At 36.8% G+C, this 16,785-nt stretch overlaps 1 protein-coding gene across 2 annotated transcripts; it reads right to left on the bottom strand.

Annotated features, from left to right (window-relative positions):
- Nucleotides 1-60: 60 nt before the first annotated feature.
- Nucleotides 61-14,840, bottom strand: mtmr8 (myotubularin related protein 8). 2 transcript variants are annotated; one of them, XM_079815217.1, is made up of 14 exons: nucleotides 14,681-14,840; nucleotides 12,985-13,107; nucleotides 12,321-12,483; nucleotides 8,178-8,335; nucleotides 7,390-7,518; nucleotides 5,474-5,608; nucleotides 4,022-4,154; nucleotides 3,776-3,885; nucleotides 3,553-3,678; nucleotides 2,841-2,890; nucleotides 2,407-2,607; nucleotides 2,086-2,214; nucleotides 1,686-1,812; nucleotides 61-1,601 (listed from the first exon to the last, which is right to left on the bottom strand). In XM_079815217.1, exons 1-14 carry the CDS (start codon nucleotides 14,702-14,704, stop codon nucleotides 1,308-1,310), a joined length of 1,902 nt encoding a protein of 633 aa, XP_079671343.1. In that variant the 5' UTR covers nucleotides 14,705-14,840; the 3' UTR covers nucleotides 61-1,307. The 2 variants fall into 2 exon arrangements, with proteins under 2 accessions (XP_079671343.1, XP_079671344.1); XM_079815218.1 differs by having other exon boundaries at nucleotides 12,999-13,107; nucleotides 14,681-14,830.
- Nucleotides 14,841-16,785: the final 1,945 nt, after the last annotated feature.

Genomic DNA, 16,785 nt, shown 5'->3' with positions numbered 1-16,785 from the left:
TCGGTGTAATGATGGTTAAATGTTATCCACAAACAAATAATGTGATCGCATAAAATAACGCACGTTTTTAATAAAATCTATTTATTTAAAGAAAATATCTATTTAAATGTAATAGTGTACAAAAAGGGTACAAAACAGTGCAATGATCAAAAAAGCGTGTACAAAATTATGTAATTAGTAATTACACAGCAAAAATAAAAACAATAGATGTAAATGTAACCAACAGGCTGTCATTTTCAGTTTCATCACTCATTGCTTATTTCAAATTTCCCTTTTGACTATTGCTGAACATTTAACAGATTTTTTTCTAATTTCATAGAAAAAATTATGTAAACAAATGCTTCTCAATAAAGGAAGCATTTTTTTAACATTGATTTAGCATCTCACATAATAAGAAAAACCTGTCTGTTGCTCCATAGCAGCCAGGTTTCAAGAACTAAAGAATTCTAGAACTAATGCTGTCAAATCTTTCCCACATTTTACACATTGAGTAGACATAATTAAAAACAATATTGCTTTGAAAAACTATATATGAAATGTATTCTAAAGGCTTTCTCAAAATGACAAGTAATATTCTAGAAGGTCCACCATCAACTTTTTTTTTATGTGCAACAAATTATTTGTGTGGCATTAGAGCTAGGCTTTAACAATCCGGCATCCTATTGCATTCGACCAGCAGCATTTCAGCTGCAGAACACCACAAAAGTAATACTACACCCTTGTTCAAAAAAAGAGAAAAAAAAGTTAATCAATTTGACCCATTTTCTAATTGTGTGTTCCCTTTATCTACCTGAATCTCACAACAGAGGCTTATGTGTCTGAGTAAATCAGTATCAGGGTCTGGTTTTCAAATGTCCTGTACATATTACATATATAATATTAAAAGAAAGACATTAAAAAAAACAGTCTACTATACAAAATAACTCCAATGAAACAAGGTCAAATTTGATCAGAATGGCTATTTAAACAAAACAAATGATTCTGATTGCCTATGATCAAAGCATATAGCTTCAATCCTCATGGTCTGAAGGCCAACAAACACACTCAAGTCCACAAAAATGTATTGAACATTTCAAGAATGTTCAGAACAGATATAATAGGGTAAAGGAATACACACAGTGCTAGAAAAATCTTATGTATAATGAATGATACACAATCACAAACTGGTGTGTGGATGTTTGAATGTTCTTTTTTTCATTATATGGTGGCCTCAATTGAGGAAACAGTACTGCATGTATCTTTTCAACACTCCGGACATTTGTTCTTTAGGGATTCAGTCAAAATATCCAATCTGTTACTATGGAGACTCAACAGGATTCTTGTACCTTCTCTTTGGAATGTTCTGTTTCCACAGAAACAGGTCTGTCCTTAGAGGAGGTCAAATCGTGTTCGGTGGCTGCTGCCTCTGCCCCTTCTTTCTCATTGCACTTTTCCGCTCCTGGAACAGCCTCCTCTGTGTTAGCATTAATCAAAGGAGCACAGCTTCCATTTGATTGGACAACAGGAGCAGTGGGGGTGTTCTCATTTGAACTGATCTGTTCTGCAGGTGTGTTGATTGGTCCAGATGGATCAGGGAGAACTCCATCTGCAACAGCCAGCTGCTGTAAATGGAGGAGAGGGAGACAGTGAGGTGTCAATCAAATACCTCTCCACTCGAAAACCGCAACTCCCACAACCCCACTTACTCGCTGTAATTCAGTCATGGTTCTTTCTCCTTCTACCTGCTTCTGTGTGAGGGACAGCAGCTGGTCTAGAACAGACTGTTTTGGGTGCATGCCTCTATCATAGTGGTTATACATCCCACACCAGAACCTGGGGAACACAAATACACAACACAGCACTTCATTAAAACACTTGATTGAGTACATCATTGATATATTTTTACCATGCATTTGGTGCTAAACTATTCAACTATTTAATTAATTTGGCTTCATTAACAGTATTTGAACCTTATTACACCACTATTATCTTTTTGTTTGTAGTAAGCACAGTGGAGTGTGAAGGTGTGCACTTTCACCCATCTGTGTTTGTTGGAAACAAGTGGCAAAGCTGGTGTGTTTACGTGTTTTGAGAGTGTATTCATACTTGAAGTGCAGGGGTAAAGTGCTTGGTCTGAGAATTGTGCTCTCTACTGTACGTCGGTAAAAGGGGTTTCGATACTGATGCTGGTTCTCCAGAAGATGTGTCCACAAGGAAAACGTCTTTTCGTGCAGCCTAAAATCCCACACAGAATGTTGAAGCAAAGCATTTAAAATCATTAAAGACTTGGAAAAAACGGAGTATGGTTGATTCATCTTCTGTTCGAATAAAGAATATTTGCTTTTAATTATGAAGCACACACATTAAATGAGGACTGATTTTTATTTGACATAAATGTATGCGTGTGGTTGTGAATTCTTTCCTCACCTCATTTCCAGTCGCTCTTTCTGGCAGTTGCCGATGAAGTTGCCGTACTGGCATGCGTAGACTTGATTGTGTATTTCTATGAGGTAACGTTCACTGAACTCAAACACACAGGGAAATTGTTCTGACAGCTGCCACACGCACTCCAGGAACTGGGTGAACACTGGAGACACTTCCTTGGGGTCGGTGTCTAGATGGCCACACCTAGAGCACAAACATATATGCAAACGAACACATGATGTCACAAAAACTGAACTGGTATTGACAATAATGACTACAGAGATAACTGTTAATAAAGTCAGCGTCTTTATAGTATACAAAAGGTAATCATCACATATTTAACATATTAATAATACTGCTAAATAATATATATATATATATATTTGCTGTTATTAAATGCTGTGATACTGTTATTTAACAGCAGAGAAAGTTTTTACCTGTGACTGAATTTATGACCAAAAGAGATCCACTCCTTTTCTATTAAAACCTGTAAAAAGAAGAAAAAAAGTCAAAAGATGAATGAATTTCCATCAGTCAGCTATATATAAACAAATTGAACGCAATCAAGACCACAAATGCCATTATACATTTTTTAATATACACTACTTTTCAAAGGTTTTGGGGGTTAGTAAGATTTTGTCAAATAAATTAATTGACTTTTCTTCAGCAAAGACACATTAAATTGATCCAAAGTGAAGACTAATTTTTCTATTCATCAGAGAATCCTGACAAAAAAAGTATCATGGTTTCCACAAAAATATTAAGCAGCACAACCATTTTCAACATTGATAGTAATGCACCAAATCAGCATTTTATAATGATTTCTGAAGGATTATGTTACACTAGACACTGGAGTAATGATGCTGAAAGCTTTGTCATAACAGGAATACATTACTTGTTCAAATTAAAATAGAAAACAGTTTATTTTAAATTGTAATACATTATCACAATATTACAGTTTTACTGTATTTTTGGATCTTACAAACCCTAACTTTTGAACAGCAGTATATATTTGGTTACACAGGAATAGCTGATGACTTAATTAGCGAAGCCATGACCTGCCTAACAGTGACATAAATGGGAGCGTGCGCTTAAAATTCATAGGTGTCATGTGTTGAATGTAGAGGTTATAGGTTACTATCTCATTACCATGAGGCCTTTAATGGTCCTGTAGTATGGGTCCAGCAGTATGCAAGCCAAAGAGCACACCTGAGCCGTTCTGTCCCATCCATCGGAACAATGTACCAACACAGTTGCCCTCTCTTCACAGACAGCCTATAACACAAACAAAATGACTGAGTTATTCAGAAATGCTTGCTGATCATTTGTGTTGGTGTGTCTCTCCATGCATTTATAGATTGGAGGTCAGTACCTTGGCGAGGAACACGCCTGCATCCATCACAGATTTGATGTGCCTCAGCCAGCCGGAGTTCTCCAAACCTGTCAGATGGTCACTCATGGAAGGGGATTTCATAGAGCACACTGGAAAGAACAAAGGCACCACCGACCATCACTTTATCTACTACTGGCTTAAAAGGTACACTCAACTAAGCTTAATTCGCTTATATAGAGTTCATACTGCATATACCAGTACAAATGAAAAAGCTTGTCCACTCACCCTCCAGCAGTTTTTGCAGGCTGTTTCTCATGACATGGATGTTTTCAATTCCTTGGAAGTGGAACCTGATATTGGAGTAGTTGTCCTCATTCTCATAGCCTTTACCAGCTGCACGGTTCGCCATTGCATTCAACTGACAAAGACAAAAAACGCGTATAAATATAAGCACATGTTGCTCCAGATGATCAGGTCATGGCTTACAGTTGTTTCTCTCTAATAGGGTAGGGAAAGGAATACATTGTTGTTTGTCTAGTTATATTGGTGAAACATGAGATGGGCAACAATACATAGTGCAGTATATACAATTTTTGCAATACATACAAAAATAAAATGTATTGCATAACTAAACACTAAAAAATAAACTTTGACTAGAATTGAATGGTTAAAGTCCCTGTAAAGGCAAATCTGAGATTTGTTTCTAAACACATTATAAATGTTAGAAATGTATTGCTGAAACACATTACAAAGACTGTGAACTATGTAGTACTGAATTCAGAAGTTAGACCGTTAAACAGTTTTCACCGTTGCTGTGTTCAGGATTTTCTGGGCGGGGCTAAAACGGTGGCTCGATGACGCACTGGAGCCACTGAGCATATGGCCCCTCCCCCTACACTATCCTAACTGTTGATGACGCACTGGAGCCACCGAGCCTGGCTCCTCCCCTAACACGATCATAACTAGAGCACATTCGCATCAGTTTGCCCGCTCGATAGCGAGTTACTGTCAGTACTGTTATTTACTATAGCCTACAACTTACAAAACAGCTTTCAAAACAAAAACGATGATCAAGAAGAGGTGGATTAATTTTGTGAACAGAAACCTTGATGGAGAGCTGAGGATCACCACCGACACCTGCCTCTGTAGTGACTTTACACCGGATCGTTTTACAAACTTTCACCGGAGACAACTGGGATTCACTGATAATCCGCTGCAGAACCGACTGTCCCCCCGCCCTGGCTTCATCCTCCCGTCCCGCCGACATCTGGTGCGTCGTGATCAGTACGTGAGTGTTGTCTTGTGTGCTACTGCAGCTTTCCCGCGAGTGGCCGTGGTTTCAGCGCCGACAGCAGACACACCCCAAGCGTTTGAGAGCAGAGAATGCTGCTCATTTTTTTGATAAGCTATTTTATGTACTTGGCGGATTTTTTTATGATTCAAATTTGGCTGTGTGGTTAATAACACATTTATCTTTGGTGTGAGGAACTCAGAACACATATTTAGTTTTGACTTTACAGGGACTTTAACTAATCAGATTTTTTAAATGTTCATTACATAAATAGAAGAGTTGTTGGGGTCAGAGGTCAAAGGGTGAAAGATTACACATGACACCTATGTGACTCCTACATACATGCCAGAGCAGTTGGGGTTGAATGTTTAAAGATAAACATTTACAAGTCCCATCATGGAGTTGTCCTCTAATGTATATAGAAAGGTTAAGGTTAAAGGTCACACCTTAGGCCGTGTGTCCACTACATATATAAAAGGGCAGTTGGGGTTCGCTTGGCTGATGTCCTGAAGCATCTGCTCGTCTTCTACACAGCGAGAGTTCAAACCCGACAAAGGCTGACTGCAGCGACAGATCGCGGCCTGCAAGACATTAACACAAAATACAAAGAACAGACAAGGATGTTGTTAGCTGCACAACTTCTCACCTTTCCAGTATAACCCTATTGATGCATTTATATGTTCTCAACATGGTGCACAGCAAACTGTAAAATTGCGATTAATAGACTGTCTGTGTGAAATTATCCGTTACAAAGCCTAGTAAGGCATTTTGCTGCATGTTATCTAGGTTTAATCTACTAACAAAATTAGTTTTTCCAAAAAAAGTGTTTGTTTGTTTTATTTGTCCATATCTTTTTAGATAACTGGTATCAATCTCAAACAGGTTTGTTAAATAGTTTACCAGGTCTACTTAGTTTAATGGAAACCCTCCTTAAAGACTTTGTTCCACATTATTAAGCCAGTAACAGTTCTCTCATGCAATATGGGGAGGAACAAAGATCTTTCTGAAGATGAAAAGCATGAAATGGTGTTATGCAAAAGGTATGAAAACAACTAAGTGTGTGAAAACTGAATGGAGATTATCGAACTATCGTAAGATTTGTGAGTAATTTACAGCACAAGAGAACTCGGTCAGTTAAAGGCTTATTGAGGAAAGTTTGTCAAAAAGGTATTTGAAGCTGCTGGAGTCTCAAGAACCTCTCCATGCAGGCTGGCAGTTGTGCGTAAAGTTGCATATCAGCCACCTAACCAAAGCTCACAAAGAGAAACACTTACAGTGGGTGTAGAAATACTGTACATTTGCTGTGGTGTTTTTTTGCAGCATGGGATGGTGCATTGTCCTGAATGAAAATACTATTATTTCAGGCACTATCCTTCTTTTTATACCATAGAAAAAAATGGTCAGTTATAAACTCCACATATCTTGCAGAAGTCAGCTTGACACCCTCAGAGACCCTAAAGGGACTTTCCATCTCACTTCCAAATATTCCAGGCCAAATCATCACCCGCTAGCTCCTTGCTGACGTCGTGGTCTTGTTGGAACGTGGTGGCCACTCACCAACCATCCAGAAATCCATCCATCAAGACCATCCATTGTAGTACGGCATTCGTCAGTGAATAAAACTATTTAAAAAATGAGTCTTTGTGCATTTCTACACCCACTGTAAACGTTTCTCTTTGTGAGCTTTGGTTAGGTGGCTGAAATGCAACTTCATGCTCAACTGCCAGCCTGCAAGGAGAGGACCTTGAGACTCTCCATGCTGCTCAACAGTGGCTTTAAAAAAATAATAATAATAATTTTTTGACAGAAACGTTCCTTAATAGGCCTTTATCTGACCGTGTTCTCTCGTGCTGTAAATTACCCACAAATCTTATGATAGTTCGATAATCTGTTTTTATCTCAGTCAGTAAATTCAGTTTTCACACAGTCTTACTTGTTTTCATGCCCTTTGCATTACATTGCACCAATTCATGCTTTTCATCTTCAGAAAGATCTTTCTTCCTCCCCATATTGCATGAGAGAACTGTGACTTGCTTAATAACCTGGAACAACCTCAGAACCAAGTAGACCTGGCAAACTATTTAACAAAATAAAACAAACTAACACTTTCTTTTAAAAACTAAAATCTGAATTTTTTTGTACTGAAATCCTACTGATATAAGAATTGAATAATAATTTGGAACACATAAATTATTAATTTAATTTATACATTAAATTGGACTATTTTTATTTAATAACCGCAGTATTGTATAAAATCTGTATCTAATTATTAAATTATTTTCTGTCTAAGTGGGGAGCCCACTAGGTTGTGGAACAGAGCCATTGTGTGCATTTATGAAGTGCATTCCATGTGTTTGTATACCTTTGTATCTTTGTGATAGTAAGACAGAACAGGCAATCGCCCTCGGCTCCTAAACTTGGCACTGCCTGTTACCGTAGCAACACTGGCACTTTTAGGGAGTCCAAGGACAGATGGATAAATGCTACAGATCTGTGTTAAAGGGAGACAGAGGGACATTTTTAAGATATCCATGAGACAGAATAAAAATAAATTATTATAATATAACACAATTATGTAATTATATATGGGTGCATTCACTACAGTTAAAAAGTTTGGGGTCGGCAAGGTTTGTTGATCAGTCTCTTATGCTCACAAAGACTATATTATATAGTTAAAAGAGTAATATTGTGAAATATTATAATTTATTAAAATTATTGTTTTAATAAGTAATTTATTCCTGTGATGACAAAGCTGAATTTTCAGCATCATTCCTCCAGTCTTCAGTGTCACATGGTGCTTCAGAAATCATTCTAATATGATTTGGTGCTCACGATAGATTTCTTATTATTATCAATGTTGAAAACCGTTGTGTGACGTTTAACTGAAATGGATAAATAACAATATACAGTCCTTACTATCACTTTTGATCAATTTAAAGTGTCCTTCCAGAATAAAAGTATTTTTTTATTTTATATCTTACTGACCCCAAACTTTGAATGGTAGTGTGTTTGGTGGAAACTGTTGCTGGGTTCTGCCTAAAACATATTTGTCATGGTGGTGAGTGGATAAAAAAAGTTTGGCTGATTATTGTGAAATTATTGTGGTCCTAAACCGGAAGCATGTTCACTTTAGTAGGTTTGCTATGCTACCTCAAAGTTCTTGTTGAGGTGGCTGATTTCCCAATATTCATTGGAAAGACCCATCCTGCTGAAGTCGTTCGCCACATTGATGAATTCCCAACCCCGTTTCCTGTCCTCCTCGTTTTGGTTTGGATTATAGAGAAATGCATAAAGCTCCTCATCTTTGACTGAAATTAAACCAAATTATCATTATTGACCCATTCCTGCACTGTCACTATATTCATTAAGCATGTGCTGTTAACCAAAAATTATAATACATATAATAAGTTTAGCCTCTTTATCACCATCTCTGTTTGAAACCTGCAATTGCAGTTATTTGCGGAATTATCGCCTGGCTCTTCAGCGTGAATAAATCTAATGTTTTGTGGAGTATGTTCGGCTTGCTGTCAGTCACCGCACCGCTGTGGATACTGTACTCTGGAATCACAGATTCTATGCCTTGGAAGTATGACCAAAATAAGAATTTTCACCACAAAATGTCATCTGAACAAGTAAGTAACGTGTCTGCCACTTTTGTTCTGACCAACTGAGCATTAAAATAAATCCCGCTACCAATGGTGATTACATCTAACGATTGCTTAGCTCACATCAAACTGAGCAAATTATTATTATTGTGAATACTATAATTATTACCAAAAAATGTTCTCAATTTGTTAATGTTAACAACATCAGCATTGCGTGACTACGTGTATTTAGTGTGTATTAGCGTTACCTGTAGATTTAAATTTCTGTAGGCCTACAGTCTAATATTTTGCTTTTGACAACGGGTGCATCTCCAGTTGTCACTGATGATTGTCATTTAAAACTTTCTGGATTACAATCCGCCATCAAAATGATACATTTATTTATTCCAGCTACTGTTAGAAAAGGCTATAAATGATCCACCACCTGCAGCATCCTCACATGTGATACTACTACTAGCCGGGACTCCTTCTATATGTATACGTGACGTAATGACGCAAAGACATGCTTGACTTTCCTGCGGAAATCCACCAGTACCACTCAGATTATAACATATTATTACAGGGAGTGCAGAATTATTAGGCACGTTGATTTTCTGATCATATTTTTTTTCCAGGCACATTTGACCAATTCCAAACCACAGTAATTCTAATAACTACTATTGATTTAGTATTTAATAATGTATAAGTGATATATAATTGTTCATGAAGGCTGGAAATGAAAATCACCTTATATTCAGGTGTGCAGAATTATTAGGCATGTTTTCTTTTACAGATAAATTGAGCCAAAAAAGAGATTTAACTCAGACTGAAAAGTCAAAAAGTATTAAATGCCCATGAGAAGGATGCAATACTAATGCAATACTAGACATTGCAGTTAAGGCATGACCATTGGACAGTGAAATGCTCGTTGGGTCAGCAGGGTCAGACAAAAACAGGTGGTGAAGAAAAGACACCTGTTAACCGCAAAAGAATTAAGAATTAAGGTGAAGAATTAAGGGTGAAACCATCAGGAACCCTTTAGTCTCCAGCGCCACCATTTTCCAAAGCTGCAACCTACCTGGAGTCTCCAGAAGGGCAAGGTGTCAGGACCTCAGAGACTTCAGTTAGGTAAAGAATCCTAAAAAATGACCCCCACTAGATAAGAATCACAAGCTGAAGTGTTGTAAAATACATGAAGAAGTTTTTTTTATAGGCTTTATGGACAGATAGGTTGAGAGTGACTCTTGAAGGACCAGCACCACATCCTCTAGTACCACTGTTTGAAGAATTCATCTTCCAGAATCTGGCTGTACGTTTTGGGAGTTCATTTTTAGTCCATCTCTGCAAAACGGACTTCAGGATGGACTAAAATGAACTCCCAAAACGTACTGCCAGATTCTGGAAGATGAATTCTTCAAACAGTGGTACTAGAGGATGTGGTGCTGGTCCTTCAAGAGTCACTCTCAACCTATCTGTCCATAAAGCCTATAAAAAAACCTTCTTCATGTATTTTACAACACTTCAGCTTGTGATTCTTATCTAGTGGGGGTCATTTTTTAGGATTCTTTACCTAACTGAAGTCTCTGAGATCCTGACACCTTGCACTTCTGGAGACTCCAGGTAGGTTGCAGCTTTGGAAAATGGTGGCGCTGGAGACTAAAGGGTTCCTGATGGTTTCACCCTTAATTCTTCACCTTAATTCTTAATTCTTTTGCAGTTAACAGGTGTCTTTTCTTCACCACCTGTTTTTGTCAGATCCTACTGACCCAACGAGCATTTCACTGTCCAATGGTCACGCCTTAACTGCAATGTCTAGTATTGCATTAGTATTGCATCCTTCTCATGGGCATTTAATACTTTTTGACTTTTCAGTCTGAGTTAAATCTCTTTTTTGGCTCAATTTATCTGTAAAAGAAAACATGCCTAATAATTCTGCACACCTGAATATAAGGTGATTTTCATTTCCAGCCTTCATGAACAATTATATATCACTTATACATTATTAAATACTAAATCAATAGTAGTTATTAGGATTACTGTGGTTTGGAATTGGTCAAATGTGCCTGGAAAAAACATATGATCAGAAAATCAACGTGCCTAATAATTCTGCACTCCCTGTACAAGCTTACCATTGTGAATCAGGCTAAGATAAGGAGATAGTTTTGAACATTGGCTGGTTATGTACTTGCTCAAATTTATTTTGGATAATTTTTAAACAAAAGAAAGTTACAAAGTGCAGCTTTAAGATGAAGTACTAAAATTACAAAAACTTTAAAAATTAAAGTTGAATAAAAATATTTTGAAAACATAAAAATGCACATAAATACTGAACTTAAACTAAAATCAGTGTTAATTTCGTTGATGAATAATTTGTCATAATTTTTGTCAACAACCTTTTTTCACTGATGAAAACGAGACGATAACTAAATAAAAACTAGTGTTGGATGACAAAAACTATGACGAAAATCAACTGTCATTTTCGTCAACAAATAAAAACGAGACGAAAATGTTAGGGAAGGACGATTAGGGAATAGATCCAAAAATGTTAGGGAAGGACGATTAGGGAATAGATCCAGTCAGAACTGATAGCCTGTGTAACAGATGCACACATTTGATTTGAACGTACTGATCTAACCGCTGGAAAACACAACGCTGTTGCATGTTCTACAGGCTCACACATCCCCAATACAGCGCTCCAGGGCAGTTCAATCAATGAATAGCGCACATTTATGCCAGGCAATTGTTTATGAACTATAAATGATGAATGATGACAATGTTTACCTCACGATGTTTATATAGTAATATGTTTTAGACGGTTGTAACAATGCATATTTTATCTCCCTCATCTGAACCTGAATGAGCTCCTGCAACTGCAATAGTAAAGCGCAGACATTTCAAAATAAGAGTCAATGTGTTTTTCGAGCTTGTTTATTATTATTAAAAGTCACGCATTATATATTCGTTTTTGGTTACACAATAAACTGTATTTAATTTCATTCCCATTTAATTCATAGTCAGTACGAAAGACCAGTATTTGACACATATTCAATAAGGTTATAATAGTTAACTAAAACAATTTAAAAAATCTAAGCAAATAATTGCTTGAAATTAAATAAATGTTAACTGAAATTAAAAAAATAAATAAACAAACTAATTTGAAGCTTTAGCTTAACCTGATATGGCCTACGAACTACAAAAACAGAAATACAAAGTTATAAAAACTATAGATGTTTTTAAAAAACAAACCAAAAAATGAATTGAGCTCTCTTTCATGGTTTTTTAATGTTAAAAACAAAATGATGTCAAAATGTCAGTTCAAGTGACCGTCGGTTATGTAGGCTAATGCTTAAATGCTTGATGTATTACAATTTAACTAAACTCATTAGATTTTAGTCGACTAAATCTACTGTAGATTTAGTCGACTAAAACTAGACTAAAACTAAAAACAATTCAGGTGACTAAAACTAAATGGCATTTTAGTCAAAAGACAATGACTAAAACTAAATCAAAATTTGCTGTCAAAATTAACACTGACTAAAATGAAAACTGAAAATATAAAAATAAAAGCTAATTAAAATATTAATAAACTATAGTACATAAAAAATACTTTTTTTCAATTAAAAAAAAAATCAATTAAAAAAAAAAAAATCACAAACACTTGGCTCATTTCAATGCAGTAAAACAACTAGTATGCGTGTGGTGTGTATACCTGGTTGAGAAAGGCGCAGAAGTGACTGATAGACATCCTGACAATCTCTCTCTCTTTGGAACAGCAGATGAAGCAGCTGGAAGGTTTTACAGCGGATCAGGAGCGGACAACCAGAAGCGGTTAAAGGAAGTTTCTCTACTGATGCAATGTGATGATGCAGCACCTTCAAACACACAGACATATCTAGATGTGCATTTCCAAAAGACTCAACAACAGATGCCCTTTGGTGGAAGACCATGGCTGCATCCGAAATCGTCTATTATATAGTACGCGAGAAACAGTATGTGACAAGAGTAGTATGTCCAAGTTCACACACAGTACTCATAAGAGAAGCAAAAAGTACCCGGGTGACCTGCTACTACTGCCGGCGAGATCCTGAAGTGTGCACATGATGGACACTTTACCATCCCATGAGGCCACGGGAGAGGATTTTGTGAATGTCAGTGAAGTGACGCAACTGACGCTGGTAGGTCACATGATAATGACAGCATGGCGAATGTAGTACATCCAGATTACATTCATACTACACACATCCACACTATATAGCACATATTGTTTTAGTGGTTGTGAAGTAATTACTTATTCAAAATATGTACCTACTAAAGAGAGTATTCGATTTCGGATGCAGACCATAACACATTCTGTTCCCACTGGCCTACATTACCCATGTTTCTTTACGTGTGCTGTTGGTCTGTTCCACATAGATAAGGTGAGTAGCGGTCAAGTAAAGAGTGCCCAGAACTGAAGACTTTTCGGTGTACCGGTTCAGTAGTTTCACATACAACACCTGCAAAAAAATCCAGTAAGAAAAGCATTAGCACTGAATTATTGACTCAACGGTCTTCTACTAGAAAACAAAGCACTAGCCAATGACTGAAGGGGTTAAAGCAGACAGAATCATGTCTGTTGGGTTTGGATGTGCCCCTCAGGGAGCAGAACCCATTATCCAGACTATGTTTAACACAATGGAGAGGAAATCCTACAGAACCTCTTAAGTCTACTGTCAGCATATCCTGTTGCTCCATCTCTGTCATTTTGGTTACTGAATAACAAGCAATGAAACACAAGATGCCACCTCAGCAATAAGGAACATTTTCTTATGAGTCAAAGTCTAATGTATTAAGCTCATTTATACTTGATAAACTATAGAATTTCAGTAAAATGATTAGAAAAATCTCTTCAGGTCTTTAGGATAGCAAAATGAAGCTGGTCCGCCGGTGTGAGATCTCTATTGTGTCCATAAAGTGAACAGGTGAAATCCTGTATTTCTGCATGACATGAAACTCAAGCTAAGCCACAGTAGGTCAAATTAAGATTGTATTGATCAAGACTCAAACTAATAATTCTCTGTGAGCGGGAAGAGCAGATCTGACCAGAGGTGTTCGCTGCTAATATAGATGGAACTGCTGATTCAACATGTGACATCCTTTTGAGTTAACCCCTCCATGCCCCTTAAACATGCACAAAAGGCTGCAGCAATCATCTTTCAATACATGCAACCACATTGAACAATCATATGACTGACCATACAATGTTATGTGACAAAATAAACATATTTTCTACACCCTTCCTTCTCAATCCTAGTCCTGGACTGCAACCCAGACTGCACAGCATGGATATGCAAATTTCTAATAAGATTATGTGCATCAAGTGTATTAAACAAGGTGGGATACTTAATGAACAGGACTGAGAACCACTGTCGTGTACAGTTACATCCTGTGCCCGTGCCCTAGGGGGTTCATAGGGGAGAAAAGATTAAAAGAAAGAAAGAAAATTTGATTAAAATAAGTAAATAAAAGAGTAAATTAAGTACTATAATAAGTAGGAAAATATATAATGTAACTTAATAGAAACGTATAAGAATATTTTCTTAACATCTTAATATAAACATTTAAATATTTTCTAAATAATATTTTAGACATATGCATAATATCATTATTTCACGGCATATAAATTGGGTCTTTATACAATAAACTAAATAGATGCCTTTTAAATTTTAGGGCAGGGTCCTTCACACGAATATGATCATATTTAGGGGTCCATGGCATCTAAAAGATTGCAAACCCCTTCTTTAGGCAAACTTCATAGAACATGTTTTGTCTCCCTCCATTTGCCTACAGGTTCACTTAAACAAACTTAAAAGTGGAATTTGTACATGACAACTGAAAAAAGATGCCTTACATTCAGCAATCAACTTTAAAATGCATTGGATGAAGTTAACAGCAGGTTAGAGCTCGGAATCGTATTTAACATTTAAACGCTTCCTTATGCATGTTTTCACACCTATCGAGAGTTATTGAGTCTGACACAACACGAGATCTGCTAACTTTACACGAGTACACCTGTTGATTCAGACCTACCTTTGGCGTTATGATGTGCTCCATATTTTCATTGGGTTATCATCCAACTGTCCACGTTAAAGTTTCGCTGTTTGTGTGTTTAACGATTAACATGTTTGTTTCGGGAAACCGTATTACGTTGCTTGCGTTCCTCCCTACCATGAAGACTACAATCATGTCAGCTGAGCAGATATCGCGATAGTTCAAAGAGCAACGTAATTTCAGTCGCCTACTTGATGTACGGGTCCGGGTCGTCAACAGTTCATTCCTGAAGCATGCTGTAAGTACAGTCCGTATGTAAATAAAAACATATCAATTAAAAATAAATTATGCAACTTATTTTAGAAACACAAAGTTAACGGTAAAAATAAGTCATATAAGCTACAACATCTCTGAATTTAATATATAAATAGCCTATACGTGAAAGGGACAAATACAAGACGCACATAAAAGTTAGCTTTTCATTTTAACATGACACTAGAGCAGAAGCTTTCAGTGCTCGGGGGCTTGTTTAAAAACAATATACAAAAAAAACAATGTTAAAATGTACAAATAATAATAGCATAAGTATTAAAATATTAATAGCATAAAATATTAAAATAATAAATAGGCCTACATAAAATTATTTAAATAATGCATATAGGCTAATAGTACAGGACACATATGTTATAATATTATTATTTATAATAAAAAAAAATTCCCCCAGAAGGCCTATTAATTGCATATGGGTCTTTATTCATTAAAAAAATATAGCTTTTACATTTTAGGATGAGTGTCCCTCGCACAAGTATAATCATATTTGAGGTTCTGTGGCATCTAAAAGATTGAAAACCCCTAGACAAGCCTTAACATATCTGGAAACATCATTAACCCTTACCTACATCCAGACACACACAGCACAGGGGGGTTGCTCCAACAGGGTGGCCCTCTAATTGCTGGGGAGGACCCCCATCGCTTGACCCATTGTCACCATAACGACCTCCCGACTCTTAGGCCCAGCTATCTGATAACAGGCGCACTAATGAAGAACATTAACATACAGCTCACCCAGCTTAAGCCAAATTCCCTCTCAAATACCTGGCAATGTCCTGCACACACAAAAGCACAAAATACACATGCTGTAGAATCTGGCATAACAATGAAAACAATCATTGACTGCAAATAAGAGCAAAGGGTTTTATTCAAATCAAGGCTGTTTATTCAATAAATCCAGCTAAAAATTGTGGTTACTGTCTCCGAATATGCACACTTCCTCGCTACACAGATAAAAATATTCTTTAGTGAGGATCCCCTGACCCCCCCCCCCCCCCCCCCCAACTTGCCATTTTGTGACATGGAGTTCAATTTCTGCTCAAAATGACACATTCATACTTAAAAACGATCCATAAGGTTGCATTGTGCCGAATTGAAGTCAAAGTCCAAAAAAGTGTATCCATCAATTATAAAAGTACTCCACACGGCTCTTGATAAAGGCCTTTCTGTCCGCTGGAAGTTAGATATTTTAATTTATAACGTGTTAAATATGGATATTTTTCTTACAAAAACCTATTGCTTTGCTTCAGAAGGCCTTTATTAACCCCCCGGAGCCACGTGGATTACTTTTATACTTGATGGATACGCTTTTTTGGGCTTTATAAAGCTTGGATTAGCCAGGATACTTTTAAATATAACTCAGATTATTTTTGTCTGAAAGAAGAATGCCATATGCACCTAGGATGGCTTGAGGGTGAGTAAATTATGGGATAATTTTAATTTTATTTTCAATTAAGTACTTTGTACAAAGTCTTGTTTGATCTACATAATACAATTGACCTATCGGTAAGCCCCGCCCCCCTTAGTTACTGTTGCTAACTCGGACAAACAAACGGAGTTGCTATATCTTACAATGACAGCTGTCAGTGTGAAAACCTTATCCCAAGATGTTTTTGGACACAGAATGTAGCGTATACCCCGTCCGAATGATGGCCAAACTTTACTGTTGGTTTATCAAGTTTATCATGTCTTTTTTCACTCCAGAAAATAATCGTAAGAGCTGAACAAACAAAGCATAAGAAGTGCGCATTAAAGTCTCATTCACAAACTATCTCTCTCCGTTGCTCTCTCCGTTACACAGCATACACAGCAAA

The sequence above is a fragment of the Gobio gobio genome (assembly GCF_949357685.1).
Source record: "Gobio gobio genome assembly, chromosome: 4".
In the NCBI taxonomy this organism is placed as follows: domain Eukaryota; kingdom Metazoa; phylum Chordata; class Actinopteri; order Cypriniformes; family Gobionidae; genus Gobio; species Gobio gobio.
Note: the sequence above shows the minus strand (reverse complement) of the source record. Positions and strands in the feature narration are given on the sequence as shown.

Coding starts and splice junctions, on each gene's coding strand:
- mtmr8 (XM_079815217.1), bottom strand. CDS start 14,704: ATGGAGCACATCATAACGCCAAAG. Junction 3,679..3,775: donor CAGGCGTGTTCCTCGCCAAG/GTACTGACCTCC, acceptor TTTGTGTTATAG/GCTGTCTGTGAAGAGAGGGC. Junction 1,813..2,085: donor ACTTTACCCCTGCACTTCAA/GTATGAATACAC, acceptor TGTGTTCCCCAG/GTTCTGGTGTGGGATGTATA.